The sequence below is a fragment of the Poecilia reticulata genome, linkage group LG11 (assembly GCF_000633615.1).
Source record: "Poecilia reticulata strain Guanapo linkage group LG11, Guppy_female_1.0+MT, whole genome shotgun sequence".
Taxonomy (NCBI): domain Eukaryota; kingdom Metazoa; phylum Chordata; class Actinopteri; order Cyprinodontiformes; family Poeciliidae; genus Poecilia; species Poecilia reticulata.
The window spans coordinates 17082222-17107413 of record NC_024341.1 but is presented as its reverse complement, the minus strand read 5'-3'; the positions used below and the strand labels follow the sequence as shown (position 1 = coordinate 17107413).

Here is a 25192-nt window from a genome sequence, read left to right as displayed (position 1 = left end):
GTAAAAAATATAGCCAGAAGGATTAAATTAACATTGTTTTAATACTTTATCCCCTGATGGAGTACAAGCTTTTATTACATCTGAACTTAGTGGAATACATAGTTCAGAAAACATTGCAAACATTGCAATGTTCGAAATGTCAGTATCTGAGTCACAAAACAAACGGAAAATATATTTTGCAAAAATAAACTTTGCATATAATTTTGAAAGGATTTCTTAAATGAAAGCTATTTCGTTCTTATTTTCTTCAAAATATCCTAATTTAAAAAGTTTTCCTCTCGGGGTCGATGGATATTATTACTACGTTGACTATTACGTCATTTATAATCAAAGATTATAAATGATCATTTATAAGCATTTATAAACTATTTGATTATAACTACATTATAATCAAATAGTTATTTTTGAGTAATGGCTGAGTGTGTTATGCTTTTAATTAGTGACAGAATTTAAAATGTTGGTTATGATTCTGATGAACCCTTTAGCACCGGAAGTACTTGCTTCACAATAAAGGTTTCTTTATTTTGAAATTTCCACGTTGTAAAATTTTTAACGGCTGTTTAGTATCTTCCAAAATTATCGCTTTTTTAAAATAAACATTATGTATGCTCCAATATATTCATTGAAACCTGCTTTCATTTCGAAACTAATCAGCTAGAAGTTTGTTTTTTAGCTAGTCATAGATTTTAGAGGATCTGGGGATTCAGGAACGAACCTGGCAACACAGGCGCGGGAAAATCCTAAACAACAAATGCCGCTTCCGCTTTCACCAAAACAGATCGTCTTCCAAGCAGTAAAGACATTTGATGAAAACATTATAGCTTAGCGGAATTATTTAGGATTTAAAATTGATGGAAAGTGTCCGACCTTTCTCAGCGACATCGCGCCGGTTGCTAGCTTTAGCCTGACGTAAATCCTGGGAACGATAATGACCAAGAAATGAGTTTTCAATAACTTTTACGGGTCCTGAATCAAGTCGAAATGGACCGCTACAACGAGGTGAAACTGCTGCTGAAAAGCTGGGAGCAGGGTTTTCTCCAGCAGCACCAGAGGAAACCCAGTAAGGTGATTTAAAACCAACGCATCCGGATAAAGACAGGATCCACTGCATGTTTTCTTTCACTATAACTGCCTGTGTGTTTTCCTAGGAGGACATTGACCAGGCTCCAGAGGAGACCAGGAGTGGGTGCAACGCATCTCATTGCAGCATAAAAACATGTTGTTTTTTTTCCTTGATGCATTCAAGAAAATCAGTGTGTGTCTTTGCAGGGCTGTATAAGGAGTACAGGAGTTTAAAACAAGCTAAAGTAAACGATGCATCCAGCGGCCATAGAGAGGTCACAGCAGAGATCAACCCAACAAATAAGGTGCTGAAGAAAACACGATACTGTCAATGTGTGAATACATACCAACCTCTACAGCTTAAATGTTGTTGCAAACACAAACGACAAGGTGTTTTAGTTTAGTTTTATATGAAAGACCAACACAAAGTTCCAACCATTTCTAACCTGGTTTGATTAAACATCTGTTTGTCTTTGTTTTAAAAGCAGGAATCAGATTGCTGGGGAGCCCATCTCAATCGCAAAGCAATGCCGCTGTCTGCTCCAAGACTGACATCTCAGGAAAAACACAGCCTCATGGCTTCATCGCAGTATTATGGCCTGAAGCTTAAAAACAACCTTTCTGCTCTCAGTAAGGTGTGAATCACAAAATAAAGGGTACAATTCAGTTGCTAAGAAAACAAGATGTCTTATTCCTGTGGTTATTTTCTCCCATATCTGTAGGAGAAATCAGTTTCTCTGAAGAAATCGCTTTGTACTGGTCGAGTTCCTCTCAATTCCTTAAAAGATGATCAACCAATACAGAACAACAGCCTCAGTTTATCTATTGGTTCTGCTAAAAACTCATCTGAGGATGAACACCAGGAGATTCTCTCCCCAAGGTATCCCTCACTAGTTCACCTCCATCCATCCATTCATCCATCACATTCTTGCCCTCCTTCCCACCTGTTTTTAGGTACTATATTGGTAGTATTAACTACTATTATTGTGAACTGTTGCTGCTCTTACTTGAGTAAAAATCCTGGATATTTTATTTTAAAACTAGTAACTTCAATGAAGAAGAAACAAACACCTTTTAACTAAAAATGAATGAAACACTGGCGAACACCTTGGATTTATGTCAAAGTGAGACCTCTTGTTTTTACACCAGCTTTGTATGGCTCTTTTGTTGATTAATAAAATACAGTAAACACTTTATATTCTCACTGGAAGCACATTGTCCTTTTCTAACATACACATTATTAGCTGTAAGTATTTCTTCTGTTTTCTGTAAGTATTTTTTAATTTTAGTCTTTAAATTTGAACTTAACTTTTATACGTTGCCTGTTTGATTATTAAATCAGATTTTGTTATCTTGATCACTCTTTGAGTTACAACTCTGACTTAATCTACAACAGAATGACACCAAAGGCATAAGGTCTATAAAAATTATTTCCTGTTATTTAGCTGAGAACTATGTGCTTTTTATATATTTCTGCTGCTCTTTTCTTTTGTCAGTCTTGTTTCCTTTTGTTGTAGAGTGTGAAAAATGAAATAAATTTCATCTTTTGCTTTTATGAAATGACATTGACTCGGTACTTGATCACTCTTTTTATGAAATACTTTTTTTTTGCTCTGGAGTAATTTCTTGAAAACCTGATTTTTACTCAAGTAAAAACATCTTGAAGAAGTTTTACCCTTTACCGAGTAAATGTTTTGCTACTCCATCCACCTCCGTCTGTCTGATTTAAACCTGTGTTTGTTTCTTCTAGATCGATGAAGCCACCGTTTGGGTCAGTGACCTCTTCGTCTCTCCATTTGCTGGAGCCTGAAGAACCATTTAAACCAGAACCAGTAGAAGCTGCAATCAGTAATTCTGTCGATGACGATCATAGAACCGGCGCTAATTCCCAGTTTCAGATCGCTAAACCTTCTTTTCCAAGCAGACCCTCCTCTCTTTTATCACCTTCATCCCCTCAATTTGCTCCTGAAAGCACAGGAAAGGAAAACGAAGACGCAGGAGATAAAGAAGAAAATTTCCAGTCAGGAAGTCCAGCTGGGAATGTCGATGGATTTAAACGAAGCCCGCCTTTTCTCGTCGGGTCAGGAGGGAGTTTAGCCAAACGAGCCTCTGTTGCCAGCAGACTGAGCGTCGTTGACAGGAGCTGGTTAGAGAGATGTCAGGTGTTTGGGGAGATGGAAGCTGAGGAGATTCCCGGAGGAGGAAATCAGGAAATTAACGTGAAAAAACGTCAGGAGAAGGAAGTCAAGGAAGGAAAAGCTGAAGGAGATTCAGAGGGTGAAAGAAAACAGTCAGTAGATTTGGGGCGAGAAGGAAAGTTGGCAGATCCAAATTGTGCTCAAGAAGATTCTGGAAAAGGCAAAAGGGAGAAGAAAGGAGGGAAAACAGAAAGAGGAAAGTCGTCACGTTTACCAGATGATATCAGTGAAGATGGTCTGAAATCAAAAGGTACGAAGAAGAAGAGGCAGAGAGACGGAGACGACGTGGAGGAAACGGCAAAAAAGAGGCGAAGAAATCCTAAAGAGAAAGAGGAGAGATCGAGTTTAAGCCCTGATTCAGAAAAGAAGAAAAGCAAAAGAAAAGACGGGGATGAGGAGGAAACGACCAAAGGAGCAAAGACGGTATTTATTTATTTTATTTACCAGCTGAGAGGATTAAATGTTGATGATTTAATTTGTTTTAAACTCTTTCTAGGTGCCTCAGGAGAACCTTTTAGGAGAAATCCAGGAGGAGTTCAGAACGAATCGGGTTTATCAGAGGCAGCCGGTCAGAACCAGGTGGGCGCACAAACAAACCTGGACTCTCAAAAGTATTTGCACCCTTTGAAGTTCTGATGTTTTTCCACCTTAAAGCCATAAAAATCCCTGGATTTTATTGAAGTTTTATGTGATAAACCCAAACAAAGCGGCACGCAACTGTGGAGCTAGTGGAAAAGGTCGTATCTGAAAAGTGTGGCATGTCTGAAATATATCCTGATGCTTCTTTGTAAAACAGCTCAACTCGGGTGTGCTGTGGTGGCGCAGGGGTTAAGCACGGTCCACATATGGAGGCCTCAGTCCTCGACGTGGCTGTCGCAGGTTCGATTCCCGGCCTGGCGACCTTTGCCGCATGTCTTCCCCTTCTCTCATTACCCACTTTCCTCTTAACTATCAAATGAAGGCCACTAGAGCCGATAAAACCTTTAAAAAAAAAAAAAAAAAAAAAAAAAAAAAAAAAACAGCTCAACTCGGTAGACGGAGTCTGATCCAGGATTCTCCCACTCACATGTGGATCTTATAAAACTAAACAATATTTATATTTATGAGGGTTTTATGCATAAAATATCTGCAACAGAAAAGGGTTTAAAAAATTATTTCATATTATTTAGCTGCAAAATATGTGCTTTATATACTTTTTTTCATTTCTTTTAATGAACATTTAACATTTATTTTAAAATAAATAAATAAATGTTTTGCTCCTGCATGGCAGCAAGGATAAAAAATTATTTTCTGAAATACAGAGCATCCTATCCCCTGGTTTAAACTGTCCATTTTTAAGGTTTTCTGTATGGAGATTTTATTTTAGGGGATTCGGAGTAAAGGGGTGCAGAGTAGAAGTGCACACCACACTTTTCAGATTTTCATTAGTTAAAAAAAGCTGCTTTTTCCCCTCTTCACAGTTATACACCTGGTTGTGTTTCTCTGTAGCATAAATACTTTGTAACATGACAAAATATCAACAACTTGTTGCCTATTTTTTCATTTTGGATCTGCTTATAGTTTAGTTTGTTTGTTATATTTTAACAGAGGAACAAAAGGAGCAGAGGGAAACTTTGTGAAGATAAACCTGAAGAAGAAATCTCATGTGAAAGGATACGCGTTGAGGGGAATTGGTTTGCGAAAACAGGTATGATTCCTCTGTTAGTTTTTATTTTTATTGAGCGTATTTAATTTCACTCATGGTTAATAAACACAGCGAGATCCAGACTTACTGGCTCGTCTGGTGAAGCTTTAAAATGATTTGAGTTTGACTTTATTGAATGTAGTCTAATAAAAGAATAAACAAACAAAAGAACAGCATTAACTTGTATTCAGTACTTTTAGCCTTTACTGCAGTAAATGTAGAAATGTCGGAAGCTGAAATTTAGAAAATATAACATTTAATTGTAGTATTTTCTAAAATTAGATTGCAAATAATTCTTTATTTTTAATAAAATCACTGGTGAAAGATTTAAGTTTCAGAATTTTCTTAAAATAAACGTAGCTGAAGCTTTTTTAAAAATTTTTTTTATTTTTTTTTTATTTCACATTTTAATTTTTAAACTGATAAATGTTTAAGGAAATTAAATAAAAATAATGAGTCTAAATAGGCTCCATTTCTCTTAGCAGTTCTTCATAAAGGGAAAGACCAGAGAACATAACCATTGTATTTGTCTTAAATCGGCTGAAACAAAATGGACACTTGCATACATTTTACTATATCAAGAGTCAGAGAACTAATTTGACCTAAATTTTGTTTAGTTTCCATGACAACCACTAAACTGTTATCGTCATGCCAACTGGATGTTTAGGAGGCAATTACTTACAATTACAATTACTTTTACTTCCACCATCACAAAAGTAAACATTTGGGGTTCGATAAATCAGATAAAAGTTCATCGTTTTGTGAAAGACATTCCAGTTGGGTTTAGCATAGGGAGGATGTGTGATGCTGTGGGCTGGTTTCTTTCCCAAAGGTTCCACATAATACCACTTTGACAGGATGGTATTATGTCTTAAACTTAAAAAAAAAAAAAAATCTGGGGGAAAATGAGAAAAAAAGTCGTAATTGGATGTTTTATGGGAATAATGATATAAACGACACAAAAATGATTCACCAGATGTGAAACTAGACAAATAAAACGACAACAATTTGATGATCTGAACGCTCTTATTCCCAAGCGTCGCGTTAAAATGAGAGATTATCTTTAGGCAAACATGGCTGCAGCCTGTCTGATTCTGTGTGTTTTCCAGCTGTACATGCAGAAGTTTCAGCTGAAGGGAGAGCGGTTCGGCGGAGGCGGAGGATTTTTCGGCAGAGGACGGAGGGGCGGGTTCAGAGGGGCGCCGAGTCGGCAGAGCGACACCTGCTACAGGTGTGGAGGAAGCGGACACTGGGCTGTGGACTGCAGAGGACCAGGTGACCGGAGGAACCAAACCTGTAGTGAAACAAAGAAACTGAATTAAATCTCATCTGTGGTAATTAATGTGAGCTGTGAGCTCTGGGCACTGTTGGCTCAACATCATTTCTCCTTTTCGTTTTTAGCCCCTCCACCACCTGTTTCTGAGGATCAACCTGCAGAAGAGGAACCGTTTGAACTGCCCACCCTGGAAGACGTTGCCAGGGCAACGGGGACGCTGCAGCCTCCGGGTACGATAAGTAGTCTCACAGCAGGATTTCTACTGTTTGTTGTCAGTAAGGATTAATCCTGTCACTATAAACCATGAGTGAATGAATTAATCTCATGGTAAATTAAAAATGAACTCGATTATATTTATTTTTTGTTCACAGAGACGTCAGAATCCATTTTATTTAGTTGTATGTGGTTTTTATTTCCTTTTTATGTTTTGCTTTTGGTTATTATGTTTTATTTTGGATATATAAAATATCTTCCAGTTCCAGTATTAAGTGTTTTTTTTTACAAAATTAAAGTTTATTGATGTGTCAAAACAACAATATTATCTTTTATCACAATAATTACTGGGTTACTTTATTGTCCAGTGAAAGTTGTTGTTGTGGCAGGCCTAACATCTGATTTCCGTTTTCATTCAGACTTTTGTTATTACATTTTTAAAAACATTGTTGCACACGTTGCAGCAGCGTCTTCCTGTGTCGACGCGGAAAAACGGCAACAGGAAACTGGAGCGGACAGCAGGCGGAGCGATGAGATGCTGCTCAACATCATTCGTCCCGACTACGAGCGGCCCGCTCCACCGCCGCCGATGGAGCCGCTTTATTGTCTCACAGAAGACGGGAGAGTCCAGGGTAAACGCTGCAAATCTCATTCACACAAATAGGAAAGCATTGGTGCTAAAATTCACCAGAGCTGCCACTATTGATTATTTTAGTTATTTAAAATTTGCCACATTCTGCAGATTTTAACATCTTTTTTTATGCAATATTATCAATAGACTAAAAGATACAAATGAGCAAATATTTAAATTCCCTTTTTTAAATAAGAAGATAAACATTTTATTGCCTGAAATGAAATAAGATATAATTTATTTAGTATACATCTGATTATTTCAAGCGTCTTTGGTGAAAAGATATTTCTAACATCGATAGTTGAACAGCTCAGTCCTTTCTGCTTGACTTAACATCAATACTGATCTGTTGATTGTTTTTGTGGATTAACTGATTAATAATTGGATCACTAAAGGTGTTTAATTGCAGGTTGTTTTTTTAACAGAATTTCAACCAGGTGAGACTAAAACTATCAGGAGTTTTGCATAGAGCATATTTACAGACAAAGAAGTTTTTATTCCCTTTAAATCTTAAATACAAAATGAATATATATTTTTTGCTTTGTTTTTTCACTGTTTGACATTTTTTCAGTCTGTATACTCCTGTAAACGATTAATTGATTACCGAATTAGTTGACGATTACTTCAATAATCGCTCCATCATGATGAATTGAAACTAAATGTTGTTTTCTGTTGTGTAATGGTCGTGTTCAGACACTCCTGCTGAAGTGTTTGCAGCTCTGAGAGAACTGGGCTACCAGTCATTCAGACCTGGGCAGGAGAAGGCCATCATGAGGATCCTGGCAGGTAGTCACAGCTCATAAACTCCTGCACACATCATCTCTACATGAACCTCTTCTACATGTTTGCTTCTTTATTCTCAGGGCTCTCCACCCTGGTGGTGCTGTCCACTGGAATGGGTAAATCACTCTGCTATCAGCTGCCAGCTTTTCTGTACGCACAGAGGTCAAAGTGCATCACTCTGGTCATTTCCCCTCTAGTTTCTCTAATGGATGATCAGGTAAACACTCTCTACATTTTATGTAGGTGAAACTTGAACCACAAACGCGTAAATTGTGTGTATGTGTGTTTAGCTTTCGGGGTTGCCCACCAAGCTAAAGGCAGCCTGCATCCACTCCAACATGACGATGAAACAGAGAGAAGCTGCTATAGAAAAGGTAACATGGTCACAGACGGACAGCACGCTAAAGATCACCTTTCTTTGCATCGTTAAAACTTTATGCTACAGTAGGTCTGATAGTGTCACACATTTTCTATTGACCGTTTGCAACTACGTCACTTAATCAATCGAGGCGCCATGACGGACGTCGGAAGTGAGGATCGGTAGTATTGAACAGAGCGACTGAAGTTGTTTTCGTCAGTTTATTCGTGGCGTCTGCTTGTTCGAGTCAAGCTAATTTGTCCGTGAACGTAACACACCTGGTTGGGGTTAATAGACGGCGGTATTTACAGAAGCTTGAAACTGCTAGCTTAGAAACTGACCCGTACTTCCTCCTCCTGACGTGTTGATGAAATTACTGACTTTGCCTGAATTCACACTACATGATTTATGTCACCATGACATGAACAGCGGTTCCCCTTAAGCCGGAACAGCCTAAAAATTGTACAGAAGACGAGACGCTAACCATTTTTTCCCCCCTATATGCTAGGCTACGTGATGGTTGGTCATTGTTTCCATGGTTACTGATGATTATACTCACTTTCGTCATAATGCGATAATTGATATGTTTCTTGTCATACTTCTAAAGTATATGGACGATAAAACGTTCATATACGTTATGAACGTTAATCTTCTCGCCTTGTTAAAAGGTGTACAGTAATTGCAAATCCGCAATTAAACCGAGGCGAGGGCTGACTGTCATTTTGATTGACGATCTCCCTCATTAAAAGTTATACAATAAAACGACAAGTTTGGTTTGTATGCTTGTCTGTTTGTGCAGCTGACCGCGCAGCACCCTATGACCATTTTTAATGCGAAATCAACTAAATAAAAGCGATATTAGGCTTAGGCTACCAGATGTGCTTTTTTTGACAGGCTTTACAGGAGCGCATAGGTTGTTTTGACGTCTGTCATGGCAGAGCGGGCCAAGTTTCCAAAAGTGTGACGTCATGTTAAAAGGTTCATTTAGGTTCTTTGAACAGATTAGGGCATGTTTATTACATTTTTGCACAAAATTATTCTTGGATAATAAAATTTCAGTTTGCTCAGTCCTGCCTATTTTGAGCTCCTTTCAGAATGAGATGTTTTAGGCCATCTTGTCACTTTAAATCTAAATAAGCTGCTTCTGGCCACGCCCCTAAACTCACAAAATATCCGCAAACAGATATGTAATTATACAACCATCTTTGAACATTACTCAGACATGTTTTCTGAATGGTTAGTCATCAACAGAACACAATTGTACAGCACTTACAGCTGTTAAACAAGCTGATTGAATGTCCTGGAGCTATGCTTGGTTGCTAGGTAACGGGACTGGGCTCTGTCAGGGTTGCTAAGTAACGGCTCAGTGCCTTTGTCACTCTCAAAATGTTTATATGTTATTCAATGGATGGAGACACTGGTTTCATTGTGACTGTTAAGGGATTTTAGCAATCATGGGGTTTTTGAAACCACTAATTTTCCAGACACTTAAAAATGTTAACTTATTACCAAATAATAATCACTTGGGCTGTTTTAAGAAGTAAAAATCCACGTTCAAAATGTGGATTTAGCATAATATGTCCCCTTTTAAAGTAATTTGTCTTATTTTTCTCTCCAGGTGAAGTCCGGCCAGGTGTGTGTGCTGCTTCTCTCCCCAGAGGCTTTGGTCGGTGGAGGAGGGTCAAGGTCAGGATGTCTGCCCTCTGCTCAGGAGCTCCCTCCAGTGGCTTTCGCCTGTATAGACGAGGCTCACTGCGTGTCTGAGTGGTCACACAACTTCAGACCCTGCTACTTAAGGCTTTGTAAGGTGTGTTATTACAGCATAATAAAACCATGTTTTTTTTATTTTTAACTAGTTTTTCTCTTGGTTTCCAACATTTAAAGAGAAGCAGGTAAATTAATAAAACAGAGCTGGAGTCACAATCTGTTTTGCTGCTTGAATAGAGGAATAGTTCACCATTTCTAATGACTCTGGACTTAGATTTTGTTCAAAAATAAAAAACAAAAGCACTTTAAACTGGTCAAAGCAGGAGTAATAGAATCACAATTGGTGGTTTATGAGATCTTTTATCTCATAAAGTTATAAGTAAGTTTTCAGCAATATATAGGAGTTTGTTTTAAATAAATAATTCCTTAATATTGGTGAAAAAGTACTGGTTCAATTGGCAGATTTTTTCACTTATAACATGGGAAAATGTTTTATTACAAGTTAAGTACACTGCCAATGGTACTAGCACTTTTTCATCAATATTAAGGAATCATTTGACTTAAAACAAGCTCCTACATCTTGCTGAAAAGTTACTTGTGAGTTAATTTTGTCTCATTTCTCTAGAAATTAGGTCAGAATTACTTGGTAAGATTTTGTGTTTTTTGCAGAGTGCAAAAAGCAGAAATTCGACAAAAATCATTTGAATAGTTGTATAATTTTCTTAGTTTAAACAAATTATATTAAAATTATGTTACCCTTTTATATAATGGACAGCTTGATGGAAGTTGATGTTTTTAGGTGGTAGGTTATGATCCCTCTGATGTTGGATGACAATCAGACTTAAAACTGGCTGCTAAATTATGAAAATATTAAATTGGTTTATTTCTGCTAAATATTTTTTAGATATATGGGTCAGACATGTTCAAATTAACGCTCTTCTGTTCAGTGTTCATTTCCTAATCATGTCGTGCAGCTCTCAAAAACCTAAAACTTTTTGACGGACATGTTTTGTCCGTAGGTGCTCCGGGAACGCCTCGGAGTCAAGTGTTTGCTGGGACTCACGGCTACGGCCACTTTGTCCACGGCGCTGGACATCGCTCAGCATTTGGACATCAGCGATAAAGACGGAATAGCTGTGCGATCTGCAGCCGTGCCCCCGAACCTCAACCTGTCCGTGTCCACAGATGGAGAGAAAGACCAGGTCTGATGTGATGCCAACCTGCCTTAATTCAGTCTCTTTATCTAAAACACGTGACGTTGTTTTACTTTGGAACATTTGTGTTTTTCAGGCTCTGGTTTCTTTGTTGAAAGGCGATCGTTTTGGCTGTTTGGACTCCATCATAGTCTACTGCACCAGACGAGAGGAGACCGTCCGAGTGGCTGCACTGCTGCGGACCTGCCTGCAGGGGGTGCTGTTGAGAGAAAATACCCAAATAAGCAGCAGCAACCAGACAGAGGACAACCCAGTGGGGCAGAAGAAGAAGGAACTGGGTAATGGCTACAGCTGCAACTAACAATTATTCTGGAAATCGATTATTGTGTTGATTAAAACAATGGTACATTCTGAATTTTTCATTTAACATGAAAACAAGAAAAACATAAAAACAAACAAATAATTCGATTTCCTTTTTTAAACGAGAAAATAAATATAAAAAATATGCATCTATAGCTGAAGAAATGCCTGTACAGCTAATCTGTTATGTTTTTTATTAACCAATTTATGATTAGATGGCAAAATATGGTTATTAAGAAATGTTATTTTACAGATTTTGAATCAACTGATGAGTTCATATTTACAGACTAAGGTTTTTTTTCATCTTAAATGCAATATATATATAATATATATATATATATACAGCTCTGGAAAAAATGAAGAGCCCACCGCACTGAACCCCATTGAAAACCTCCTGGTTTTTCCACCAAACATTGATTCCTGAACTCTTCCTGAGTTAAAACATCAGCATTGTTGTTTCTTAATGAATATAAATTTGTTTTCTTTGCTTTATTTCAGGTCGGAAAGCAGTACATCTTTTTCGTTATTTTGACCATTATTCTTTTTCTGCAAATAAAATAAAAAATGTTTGCTTGAAATTTCAGAGACATGTTGTCAGTAGTTCATAGAATAAAAGAACAATGTTAATTTTACTCAAACATAAACTTATAAAAAGTAAAATCAGAGAAACTGATCATTTTAAGTGGCCTCTTAGTTTTTTCCCAGAGCTGTTTATATCTTTGTGAAGTCTTGGTTCTGACTTTTTTTTTTTAAGCAAATGGTCTTTTTTAAAATCTAGATGCTCCAGTTAACGATTAATCAATTACTAAATTACCTAACAGTTATTTCAATAATGGATTAATCCAATTAATCATTTCAGGCCTAGTTAAGGTTCACATATTTTAGAAGAGCAGCAATAATCGTGTACAGAATCAAAACTTATTAACTCAGATTTTCAGCTTTTTTGTCAGATTTTCAGCTTTTTTGTCTGATTTTTTTTTTTTCAGCTCGTAAGAAGATCCGTAAGCCCTTAAAGTGGCAAGCTGAGGCGTACCATGCCGGCCTGTCAGGTTCGGAGCGCCGCCGGGTCCAGAACAACTTCATGTGTGGGGAACTCCGGATCGTAGTGGCCACTGTGGCGTTTGGCATGGGGTTGGACAAATCCGACGTTCGTGGAATCATCCACTACAACATGCCAAAGGTGGAAAGTTAGCCGACTTATGCAACCCTTTACATTTCTTAACTTTTATTTATAATTTCTGATGTTTTAACACAATAGAGTTTTGAGAGCTACGTTCAGGAAATTGGGAGGGCTGGGAGAGATGGACTTCCAGCCCACTGCCACCTCTTCCTGGACCCGGAGGTAAAACCTTAGAAGTCCAAACAGAAAGGCTTAAACTTTTCACATATTCTTATGGTTTGAGTGTTTAAATATTGATAATTTATGGCTGAAACTGCTTAGATAAACAATCTAAACAGATTATTTTTTTGCCTCTCAAAGTCTGATAACTTTGAGTAAAAAAAACCTTCATGATGTTTGCAGGAGAACTGAAAACAAACAGAAACATTATTGCTGCTGCTGATAAAATACTAGAAAAAGTCAAATTAGCTGCTACAGTGGATATTTAAGAAGAATGATTGATGACACAACAATAGTTTTTATGTCATCTGATCAAAGACGTTTCCACAAAGTTCTGAGTTTGTTATAAACAAGGGCTGCGTTACTTTCAGCCATGACGTTTCTTACATTTGATATTGAAGGTAAATAGCAGCTTTTTTTTTTTTTTGAAACGTAACAACTTGATAGTAAATCTTCATACTAGAAACTGATTTATAATTAATTATTGTCAGTACTTTCTAAGAACCAACAAGTTGTGAGTTTGTAGTCTTTGCACTTGGCTGAGTTGAATTTTCAATTTAAAATTTGAGATAATTTTTCACATATTTGATGTTTATTGTAGAACTTATCATTTGCGCCAATATAATAATATTGGTGCAAATGATGTATAATAAGAGAATTGCTTGTGTGAAATTAAATTAATATAATTAATTTGTTTCTAAGCCACATTATCCTTACTTTTCTGGATTAAGTTTTAAATGAAATATGTAATTAAAAGGAATAGTGAAACAGCAGCTTTTTGTTAGCTTTTTTGTAATTTTTTCATTTCCTGAAACTTTTATCTGTTACTAAGTCTTTCATATAACTCTAACATTCAAATATAATAATTATTTCTGGAAATACCAAGGAGGATAATTTGCTGTAGTTTCTTTTTTTGTTTATGTCTCAACTCTGTAGGCAAGATATTCATCACAATTCAAAATTTTGTTTGTGGATCTGCAGAAAAGAAGCTCAGAAATTATCTTGTTTACCTTACAAATAGTAATTTGTAGGTTTGGATGCATCAAATCCACTTCCTGGACTAAAGTCCGTAACTCCAGTCCTGCAGCTTCTGGATGCATCCCTGCTTCAACACCTGGATCCAATATTTAACTACCCGCCTGAAATCCCAAGGAGGTAGTTCAGCTTTTTGATCCAGGTGTGAAGCAGAATTGCATCCAGACGTTGCAGCGCTGTAACACTCAGTGCTGCTATGTCTAGTGGTGTAAAAGAGGTTTTTTATGCACATTTCTCTTCATGTATTATACATATTAATGCTCCAGTTATAATTTGTGGGGGGATTTCAGGGTGGCGACCTCCATGAGCTCCGCCGCCACATTTACGCTGACACTGTGGATTACTACACGATCAAGAAACTGGTGCAGAGAGTTTTTCCTGCATGTAAATGTCAGAAGATTCACCAGAAGCAGCACGAACTGTGGAAGGTGACCTTCTCTCCACTTGTGTTTTCTGTCCACTTGCCGTCAGAGCTTCAGATGAAGTAACGCATCTGCTTTTGTGAAGCAGGATGTTGGAGACGCTGATCTGCTGGAGACAATGGATGTCTGCGATGAAAATGAACTCGGAGAAAAGCAGGAATCCACTGGCTTAGAGGTGATTTATGGGAAGTTCTCTACTAATTTAATTGCAATCCCTGGATTTTCCAAACAGTGGCTGTGTGGAAATGCTGGTTAATTCGCAGTACATCTACTAGGTAGACTGGAAAAGTTAAAATATTTTAAGAGTTTTGGGTAAGTATTAAAAAAACTTAATTGAATATTGGAAAATCTTTATATTGGAAGATCTCTACTGCTTCATATATCTATAAAAGAGCTGAAAACTGAAAATAATTTTTTTTAAAGAAGATTGTCAAGGGACTGTAACCTTTAAATATATTTCATTCATTTCTACATTGCATCTACAATAACTCTTTGAAGAATTAATGAGTTACAACATTTAGTTTCCCTTTGGGATCAATAAAGTATATTTTAATTTATAATTCAGACCTCATTAGATGCAGCGTTTGTTTTGCTTTTAGGCGCCTGACCTCGATTCAGCTCAGCCCAGCGAGGAAGGAAGCGTAAAAAAGGAGCGGGGCGAGTCAAGAGGAGGTAAAGACGAGGGAGCGGATTGGCAGAGTGACCAGAAAACGGAGAGCTGTGATTGGCCGGAGGAGCGTCTGTGTCACACCCATGAAAGAGCGATTCCCATCCAGGAAACCGTGGAGGCTCTGGACGTCACAGAGGAAGGTCAGTGGAAACGCAAGCTCAAGTTTTTACCCTGAGAGAAAAGGAAAGGTGAAGCTTGGTTTACTGTACATGTGAATGTTTATTTAAAAACTTTAGGTGTTGAAACGCTGCTTTGCTACCTGGAGCTGCATCCACAGCGATTTGTTGAGCTTCTCCATCCGACTCTGTCTGTGTGTAAAGTCAGGTGCTACGATGGACCCAGACAGCTCCAGAAAGTCACAAAAATGTAAGCGGTGTTTTTGTTTTTGACTGATACTTCAGTTGGGGCTGTGTGATCTTTCAGATCTACCTGTGTGCATATAAAGCCCAAACTCACCGCATTTCCTTTAACTTGTGAATGTTGTTTAAAAAATGTGGTTTTTCCTAATTTTTTACAATCTTTCCAGTGACATTTTCAGTAAGAAACGGGTGTAGAGACTAGAGACTTGCATTTATTGTATCATTTATCATGATAAATGTCCTATCATTATCAGAATTATGATTATAAGATAATGAGGATTTTTAAAAAACAGAACTGACTAGGTTGTCATTTTTACTATTTTCACCACTACTTGATCCATCAGAGCATCAATAAATACTAATTAAATAGAAAATATGATTAAATAAACCAGTACTTTGTGTCATTAGTGTATTAAAGAAATGAATTACAAATGGGAATGTTCTTCAAGAGCAGTATTTGTATTTGTGGGCTTGTGATTGCATGTCTAAAAAAGCATCAATAGTTTTTATCATCAATTTTAGAGTTGAAAAGTACAACAAAGTTTTATAATAAAACTTTAAGGTGCTGAGGTGTTTTCTGAGAACTTGGAGAACAAAACAGAAAATATTGAATCTGGGAAAAAGTCAATAAAAATGTGCTCTGTCAGTGCAGTCCTGGTGTAAAGGTAAAGTTTTTGATGCAGTAATATAACTACAGAAATACACAACACTGAAGAAGTGGAATGAAAATGCTGCGCTGATGAGTTTTTAATCATGAACCTGCAGTTGCCCTCCGGTTGCCGTGGCATTGGCCCGGAAGAGAATGGCGGGCGAGCGTGTGGAGCGGTGCGATCAGGTGGAGTTTGATGTCGTCGAGGTGGCGGACACTATGGGATGGCAGCTTCCCCTGGTGAAGAGGGGACTGAGACAGCTGCAGTGGAGCACAGACAGAGGTTCATTTCAAAACTAAAGACACTGAGATAGTTTACAGCTTTTATTTATGACCTTTTGTTTTTTTTTTGTCTAAAGGTAACGTATTTTTCGGACTATACGCCGCTACTTTCCCCCCACGCTTTGAGCCATGCGGCTTGTAGCCTGGTCCGGCTTTTCTGTGGATGTTTCTTCAACCACCAGGGGGCGCTTTAGCAGGAAGTGAATTATTGGAAGTCAAAATTGGAAATCAAAGAAGAAAGCGCTAATTTTAAGTTAGAACAAGCACATGCTAGCAGCAGGCACAACGGAGAAATGTTGTCAAACTCAAACCCCCTCATCAAGGAAACGACATGAAGAAGTTCATATGATGCAGCTGCTGCACGTAAACTCGGCGTGAACGAAACCATGGTTCGGCGTTGGAGACGGAGGGCTGCGTCCTTAAAAAATCCAGCAGGTTTATTAGGACGCAGCCCTCTGCTGGGTCCTTGTGAGATCAGTGGAGATACGAGGGCTTATAGCCCGGTGCAGCTTATATATATATATACATATATATATATTAGAAGTGTGCCGATCGATCGGCCACCGATCATAATCGGCCGATATCCGTGAAAAAGTGTATGATCGGTGATTGCCGATCACGGTCTCTTGTTGCCGATCACACAAACTGATCACCTGCATCTCAATTCGCAGCCTGCCTGTGCAGCTGGTCTCCTCTTTCCTTCACACTTCGAGCTGCGATGTAAGACGCTGGTTCTGCTCTCGCTGTTGAACCACTGCTATGCGCTACAGGTAGTAATATTTCACAGACGGAGCGCTGCTTCTGCTCCACCTGGTAGTGACTCTCACACTGAACCTCTGCTTAAAGCTGCAGCATCTAACTTAAAAAATACATTTTACATACGTATTAAAACTTTCGCTGTCCTAACATGAGACAAATAATCTCTGAAAAAGTAATTAATCTCCTCCCTGCTCTGCATAATTACTCTGCTCAGTCAGAAACAGCCACTCAGAACTAGCAGTAATCAGCTAGCCGCCATGCTATCAGGACGTTTTCATTCAGTAACTCTTTTTGCATTATTTAGCCTCTTCAGAGCCTTCATATGTTATCAGTCTGTTAAAGATATTATTACCGATAGCAGTACAATTTGCAGAATGCCTGTTTTRTTTTGTTTTTTTCTTGGAAAAAGTAATTAAAAACAAGTTTTTGTCTAAATTAAGGTGAATTCATGGTTCCTTTTTCCACATAATGTAACCAGTAGTGCTTATGATTAAAAAAATAATAATTATGTGATCGGTATCGGTGATAGGCATCGGTGATTGGCCCTCATGGGTGATCGGAATTGGAATCGGCAGGAAAAAACCTGATCGGCACATCTCTAATATATATGTATATAATGTTTCCAGTTTTTTTTTTTTTTTTACTTGTAGGTGCGGCTTATAGTATGGTGAGCTTTATAGTCCAGAAAATACGATACTATTATTATCTACAGTTCTGAAACAATGAAGGGCCCACTGCACTCAACCCCATTGAAAACCTTGTGGTTATTCCACCAAATATTGATTTTTGATCTCTTACTGAGTGAAAACATTAATATTGTTGTTTCTAAATGAATATGAACTTGTTTTCTTTGCATTATTTCCGGTCTGAAAGCTCTGCATGTTTTTCGTTATTTTGACCATTTCTCATTTTCTGCAAATAAATACTAAATATTTGCTTGGAATTTCAGAGACATGTTGTCAGTAATTCATAGAATAAAAGAACAATGTTCACTTTACTCAAACATATACCCATAAAAAGTAAAGTCTGAGAAACTGATCATTTTAAGTGGTCTCTTCATTTTCCAGAACTGTATATTAATCAATCAAATATTATTTGTTTAGCACCTTTCAGCAACAAAGCATTTCAAAGTGCAACATCATAAGAACAGAAAATTACAAAGTCCTAAAACCTCAGATTATTTATTGTCATGATTAGGTTTCAAAAGCAACTCTAAGCAGCTGAGTTTTTAGTCTAGATTTAAAGGAACTCAGTGTTTCAGGTGTTTTGCAATTTTCTGGAAGTTTGTGGTACATACAAGCTGAATGCTGCTATATTGACCCACAATATCAGTTCCTACAGTAATTTCTTGTCCTTCTGCAAAGTGAAGTAGGTTTTTGTTTACTTTTCAGGTGGTGGACGAAGCGGCGTCTTGGTTGAATTTTCTTCCCCGTCTTTTTATTTCCGATCTTATGGCGACCTGAGCGACGAGGAGATGGACAAAGTTTGCCAATTCCTTTATAATCGAGTCCAGGACCAAGAAAAAACACAACTTTACCAACTCACAGCCTGCTTCAAAGCCTTCAAGAGGTTTGGCACCCATTATTATTGGCACCTATACAGACCCTCATCACACAACAATTAAAATGCCAATTAAAGTCCCATTGTTTGGATTTGAGAGTCAAAGCAATGCAAAAAATAAAGGATAAATTAAATCAAAATCTATAAAAGATATTTTCAAAGCTTTTAAAAAGTAGGTTGTCAGTGTGATGCAGGAGAAACTTCTCAATTAAATCCTTGGTAATCAGACAAACGCTTGAAAAAAAAAGCATAAGGTTTAGAAGTGGTTTGAAAGGATAGAGATGGACATATCAAAGGTAGATATGTTGCATAATTAGAGAATGTCGATCATATTCCCTAAAAATGGATCCTATGGGTTGAAGATGAATAGTCAACAGTAAAAGGCCTGAGTCTGAGTCCTGAGGAACACCACTGACAATTATGATCAGATTTTTGATACAAGATGTTAAAGATCTGAGGTTAAAGTTTAGTTTCACTTGTTGAGTGAATACGTTCATGACTGGAACCGCTAATGATGTTTTGGTTTGCAGGTGTAGTTGTCTTCTCCTGCGTCGGTTCTTCACTTCTCCGGTTATTGTTTGTTTCAGTGTTGCTTTCCGAACTGTGGCGTCCTGTCTGGACGACTTGGATGAGAATCGCAGCTTGCAGCTGAAAATCCTTCTTTCTGAATACTTTGACAAACGGCGGGACAGAGATCGCTCGCTGCAACCAGAGGACCTCGAAGAGCTCGACAAATACAAGGTTAAACAATCTTCACAGGAAATTAAACATGGCTTCGATCTGGGAATGTTCTTGTTTAGAGGGGTGCGCGTGTGTGTGTATGTGTGTCTATACACCAGGTTTTTATATCCTTATGGGAACCTATTTCTGTCTACAATGTGGGGTTATGGGGACCATTGCTTCTTGTGAGGACATTTTCTTGATCCCCATGAGAGGAATTGTTTCCGGGTTAGTGGTTAGTGATGGTTAGGTTTAGGGTAAAGGTAAAGGTAAGGGTTAGGTATGTGATGGTTAGGGTTAGAATTATGGTAAGGATTAGGCTGTGGAAATTAATGAAAGTCAAAGTCCCCACAAGTGATGAAAACACGACTGTGTGTGTGTTGCAGCTGTTGGACTGGGAGAGTCAGATCAGAGCCGACATCAGAGGTTTTCTTGCCAACAGAAGTGATGAGATGTTTTCAGGGAGAGCTGTTGCAAGAATTTTGCACGGTATAGGTGAGGATCCACACACACACACACAGCTGAGCATGACAGTGCAGAATAAACCACTACTGTAATCTGACCAGTGTAGCTGTAAAATGCTTAATTCCACATAAATTGTAATTTTTTTTACATGTTATATGCTTTTCATTCACTAGATTTTATTTATTCAGAATAAAATCCAGTGAGAGTTGAATGTTTAGACCACTAGAGGTCGTCAAAGATGCACCGTAGAAATGTTTGTGTCGCTATAGAAGCTCAGTTTACAACCATAACACAGAAAATTATTTTTTGTAGCGCTTATGAGCTGTATCGATACTATTTAACCCCAGCTTGAGCTAATCCACCCACAAACTTCCTCTCTATCCTTCTTTGTATAGTTTTATTTCTTCGCAGTAGCACGGCACCAAAACCACCAAGTGAACAAGAGTTTAATTTGAGCTAATTAGATTTTTTTTTTTTGGATAAATAAATATGTCTTTAATGTTTTAAAGACAGTCTTTTGCTGTTTGTCCATTGTCATGCTGTAATTTGTAAACAAAAAAATGTTTTAGGGGATTTTTCTTAAATGTTTGCGATAATTTTCTTTCTGCATCTCATTTCAATAACAAAAAGATTGGTTTTATAATGTTGAAGACATTTTGACACATTCATGTATTTATGCTATCTGTGTCATTAAGCAAGACCTAAAGGTCTGGAAACATCTAGAAATATATATATCCACATCCACCAACCCTCTTACAGAGATTGGAGTAAAAGGGAGTATCCCACCAGTTTCAGTTTACTTCACAACTCTGGTATTTGACCTGCACACTATGACCCTGCATGGTTCACACCCAGTTCAGAAGTACCCTTTATTATGTGTTTCCAGCGAGCTGCCTCCAACATGAAAGGTGCTTTATAGCTAAAATTGCTTGCTTGCTTGATTGATTGAAATAAAACAAGTTTTGAAATGACATCTACATACTAAGAAATGTATCTCTCAAACACACGAGTTAAAAAAGGAGAGGACCAAGTTGCGATCCTTGAGGAATCCTATAATGGAAAAAAATGCTCTGAGATTTTGATGTCAGATACAATACACTACTGAAGTTTAAGGATTTTAAGCTTTAGTACAGTTTTGCAAAAAAACTGTTTGGTAAGATTTTATGGTTGATGCTTTTTAAACATTTTTGTAAAGATCAACTCTGCAGTGACTGTAGAAAAATAAAAACTGAGCTGTGGTTATTTGATTAAAGACAACTCTTGTTGCAGGCAGTCCTTGTTATCCGGCTCAGATATACGGCAAAGATCGACGTTTTTGGAGGAAATACATCCACTTTGACTTCAACCAGCTCATCCGACTTGCTACCCAGGAGATTCTTCACTTCAAGTGACTGTCGTCATCAGACCAAAGAGTTTTTATCAATCTCTTTGTTAATAATGTATATTTAAGTAATTATTTACAAGTATGCCTCTATTTACTTATCAACTGTTATTCAATAAAAATTTTCTATTTTTCTAGTTAATAACTGCAGTGACATTTATTTGCAATCGTACACTTAAAACTTATTCTCAAGAACCATGAGGACAAAAACAAACGATCAATTCCTTCTCACAGAACGGCTGTGACCCAGTTAAAAATTCAAGTCAAAACTGATACAAATTTGGACCACGGGCAAAATTAGGTGGACACTTAAACATTTTTTAAAGGATTTTAAGATGTTTACTGAAATATTAAGATGTTCTTGAAATGGAAATTTTTGTCTTATGAGCAATGTTTTCTTCTTCGCTTTCATTTTTAATTTTATAGAAAGGAGGACTCAAATAAGCATCCATTTATTAAACTTAAGTAAAAAGTTCTTTAGGAGAAAGAGAGAAACTTTCTCTGCTCTTCTTGAGAAGCTTGAAGTAAAACATTTTTCAACACCTAAACAGAAAACAGTCGGATAAAATATTACATATTTGGTTTGTCAAGTAGATGAGGAAGACATTAAAATTCTTTTTCAGATATTAATTTTAATAAAGTAGACCATCTACTTCCCCTTCAGTGAGTCCTGCGAAACACAATTTCAAGAAAATCAAGCTTTCAATAAAAGAAAACTGGATTTCTACATTAGATTATTTTAGAAACGGCAATGAAGATAATTTCCTACATCAAGTTATTTTTTGGTTGGGAAATTAAATCCAATTTTGCATCAGATTTGGATTCCACATCACGTATGTTTCCAGTTTGTGGTTTATTGCTGTTATTTCTAAGGTTGATGATTAATTCTTAAGTCTCACCAGCGAGATCAGGCCATCATGGCTCCATTCATCACGCGCACGTACGACACAGTCGTGCTCAATTGTAAAAGAGTTATAGAGATCAGGATGAGATGGCATCGAATCTTTTATGGTCTAAATTAAGGCTTGAGATTGTATCAGTTTCAGAAAAAAAGGTTGTGCAACGGGTTATAACATTCTCAAATCAAGGTTACCTTCACCGGATCTGGTTTGGGAATGTTTTCTCGTTAAAGCCAAGCAATCTTTCTTCAATATGTTACTGCGAAAAGCTGAATTTATCTTTTGATAGAGACGTTCTTCAATATGATTACGTTTCAACTGAAACAGTTAAGGTATATTTTAAACCAATAAATGCATTCGTAACAGAATAATGATTAGTATTTGGACTGGTGTTGTTGGTAAGGTTCATTGCCAATGGTTGCACCACAAACTTTAAACCAATTGAGTACAGTAAATGAATGATTGAGTTAATGTCTCTGTTGCGTGACATTATCTCCTTTATTTGTCAGCAAAAACATTTCCATCACGTTGAAATACGGCGTGAGTAGTTTGCACTCTTTTGGGATCAGCGTATAGATTTTCTTCCTTCACAAGCGAAGCCTGTGTTTACACTGCAGTCCAAAGTGACCCAATTCCGATTTTTTTTTTTCTTTGCCAGTATTTGATATTTTCATGACAGTCTGAACAACACAGGTCGGATTTTTTCTTTTTTTCAAATGCGACCCAGGCCACTTGAATATCCGATCCGTATTTGATGTTTTCAACGTGACCTAACCCATGTCTGAACCTACCGGTCGCATTCGGAAGACTTGAACGTCATTGATACTCGACAAACGTCACTATTCTGCGTCCTGATACGCGCTAGTGGGAAGAAAAACAAGAATTATGGCGGACGATAACGAGGATTGAGTTGTTAAAATGCTGGTTCGTGTCGGACAACTTCAAAATCGTAAGATACGCTTCAACGTTAGCTACCATTACGTTTACTTCTGCAAACACTGAACTCTATGTTTTTATGGCGGTTGGTAAAACACTGAGCATGCTTTATAAGTGTGACGTTCGTACATACAGGTCAAAAGTGATGCATGTATGTATAAATGTATTTTTATTTATAAACAATTTTAAAACAGGAAAATTTTCCCTCCATTTCCCAGTACCAGTCCCAGTACCCTTGTATTGGTCAATCAAGCACATCTCAATAAAATTGTTACTGCTGTAGCCGTTTGTGATAAAATGTTGAAAAGTTTTAAGTGTAAGTTGACTTAAATTAATTCGTTTACTTAGGAGTCTTTTATACTAAATTGATTAATAAATCGTGGATAAGAGCTCAAAAAACAAAAATCCCCCATCATTTTTGGCAGATAAGAAGCCAAAGTCCAAAGAAGAAACATCAAACTATTGATTAAGACCAAAACCCCCCAAATAATCAATTTGATTTGTATTGCACATTTCAGCAATTAGTCAGTTCAAAGTGCTTTAAATCGTAAAAACAACACAAAAGTCTCACTTATTGAAAATAATTATATATAGAAGATATAAATCTTCCATAACAATGCCATTGTAATCTATAATTATATAACATTTCTTGCTTTTCATTGGCTCCTTTCATCACAGCTTCAGTACAATACTTTTTCTTTTCAAACACAGATGTCTGAAAAGACATGGATACGATGTTTGAGGCTCAAAGGTCCAGTTTTAGAGGGTATTCCTTTTATTGTTTTATCACCACAACAGGTCAAAAGGCTCCCTTAAACCATAAAATCCCATAAAGCCTAATTATACACACCAGATTTAAAAGCTGACCTCAAGAAGATTCGGTTTGCCTCAGTCAGCAGCTGCTGCTTTAATTTGTATAATCTGTCTAGTGCACAGCCTGGTTGTTCAGATTTAATAGGCTATTTTGCCTCAGTTAAACTCAGACGCTGGTCATCCTTGATATCATGCGTGCAGCACACACTCGTTATATGAACCCGTAATCTTTCTCTGAGTGATAAACATCCTCCTGTTTGCCTATGCAGTGAGTTGTACCCGGACTCTGTACTGAGTGAAGATGTTCATGCAACTTGGAAATGCAGCAGATTAGTTGAGATAACGTTTACTTTGCACAGCAAACCTGGAGCAAGTCACAGAAAAATCAGGCACCTAAAAATGGTGGTGTGTTTTCCACTCATGTAAAGACAATAGTCAGAAATTTATTGTTCAAAGCACAGGACAGAGTCAGGGACCAAAATCACTTTCAGATTGATTATGGTTTTTAACTCTTGTTGGGTTAAACAATGTCCGGAGTGTGTCCATGGTAGTTTGTCTAATTTACTCAATTAAATCAAACAGATGTCACCTGGCATGTCCACTAATCGGCAACAAGTCTTTTACTCCAGTTTGAAGTATTTTTTGCCCACTCTTCTTTGGAGAATAGTTTTATTTTAGGAACTTTAGAGGGGTTTCAAGTATGAACCACAGTTTCAGGTAATTTAGATTTAGAGCCAAACTTTGAGAATGTCACTGGAGGTTTTTGAATCATTTGGTTGTTGCATAACACAAAAGCATTTTTGTCTTGTGGTCATAAATTAATTGTTGGACATTGACATTCTCTATCAAGACAGGTGGTCCAAGTCCTGAAGTTGAAAAGAAGCTCCAAACCTCCACCACCACCTTGTTTGGTTGTCAGTAAAGCTTTTTTTTTGCCCAATGTAACTGGACACACATGTTGTAAAAAAATTTTTTTGTCATCAGTTCACAAAATATTTTCCCAGAGGTTTAGGAGATCATTAAGATATTTTCTAGTAAATGTGACATGAGTCGTTGAGTTATTTTTGTCGGCAGCGGTTTTGGCTTTGGAGGCCATTTTTGTCCAGACGCTTATTGTTTACCCTGGATTGAAGTAAATAAATGGGGACAGCAAAGTCTTAGCTGTTATTCCATTTTTTATTGAATTGGCTGTAACCTTTGCCTCATTAAAATTGGTCAATATTCTTGAATTGCATTACGTTTTGAGATCTTGTAGCCTACTTCATGTTGTCAGACCGGGTCTACTGGTGGTAATCATCACTGGGTGTGGCTGGTGAAACTTAACTTGGTTGCTTTCCAACCAACATGACTAATCACAGTTAATTCATCATTTAACAAGAGAGATAATTACTTCCTCGCACAAGGCCAGGTTACCTTTTACAGCTTTTCATCCATCCATCCATCCATCCATTTTCTTCCGCTTATCCGGGGTCGGGTC

General features: G+C 37.4%; 1 protein-coding gene across 6 annotated transcripts; it reads left to right on the top strand.

Annotated features, from left to right (window-relative positions):
* The first annotated feature begins 368 nt into the window (after nucleotides 1-368).
* recql4 (RecQ helicase-like 4) lies at nucleotides 369-21204 on the top strand. Of its 6 annotated transcripts, none has more exons than XM_017307329.1 (28): nucleotides 369-1065; nucleotides 1149-1182; nucleotides 1270-1367; nucleotides 1551-1697; nucleotides 1785-1942; nucleotides 2813-3683; nucleotides 3757-3839; nucleotides 4848-4947; nucleotides 6054-6219; nucleotides 6346-6450; nucleotides 6898-7065; nucleotides 7758-7850; nucleotides 7928-8064; nucleotides 8138-8221; nucleotides 9824-10012; nucleotides 10932-11114; nucleotides 11203-11404; nucleotides 12413-12606; nucleotides 12685-12768; nucleotides 14091-14228; nucleotides 14311-14397; nucleotides 14822-15032; nucleotides 15129-15258; nucleotides 16017-16183; nucleotides 18333-18510; nucleotides 19089-19242; nucleotides 19608-19716; nucleotides 20956-21204. In XM_017307329.1, the coding sequence occupies exons 1-28, from the start codon at nucleotides 982-984 to the stop codon at nucleotides 21075-21077; spliced, it is 4476 nt and encodes a 1491-aa protein (XP_017162818.1). In that variant the 5' UTR covers nucleotides 369-981; the 3' UTR covers nucleotides 21078-21204. The 6 variants fall into 6 exon arrangements, with proteins under 6 accessions (XP_017162818.1, XP_008420376.1, XP_017162816.1 ...); XM_008422154.2 differs by having other exon boundaries at nucleotides 1548-1697; XM_017307327.1 differs by having other exon boundaries at nucleotides 1255-1367.
* The last annotated feature ends 3988 nt before the right edge of the window (nucleotides 21205-25192 follow it).

What these genes read in the sequence shown, in the direction of transcription:
- recql4 (XM_017307326.1), top strand. Translation starts at nt 982, where the DNA reads ATGGACCGCTACAACGAGGTGAAACTGCTGCTGAAAAGCTGGGAGCAG. An exon ending in GAATTGGTTTGCGAAAACAG is followed by an intron (nt 4,948 to 6,053) that starts GTATGATTCCTC and finishes TGTGTTTTCCAG; the next exon opens with CTGTACATGCAGAAGTTTCA. An exon ending in AAGAATTTTGCACGGTATAG is followed by an intron (nt 19,717 to 20,955) that starts GTGAGGATCCAC and finishes CTCTTGTTGCAG; the next exon opens with GCAGTCCTTGTTATCCGGCT.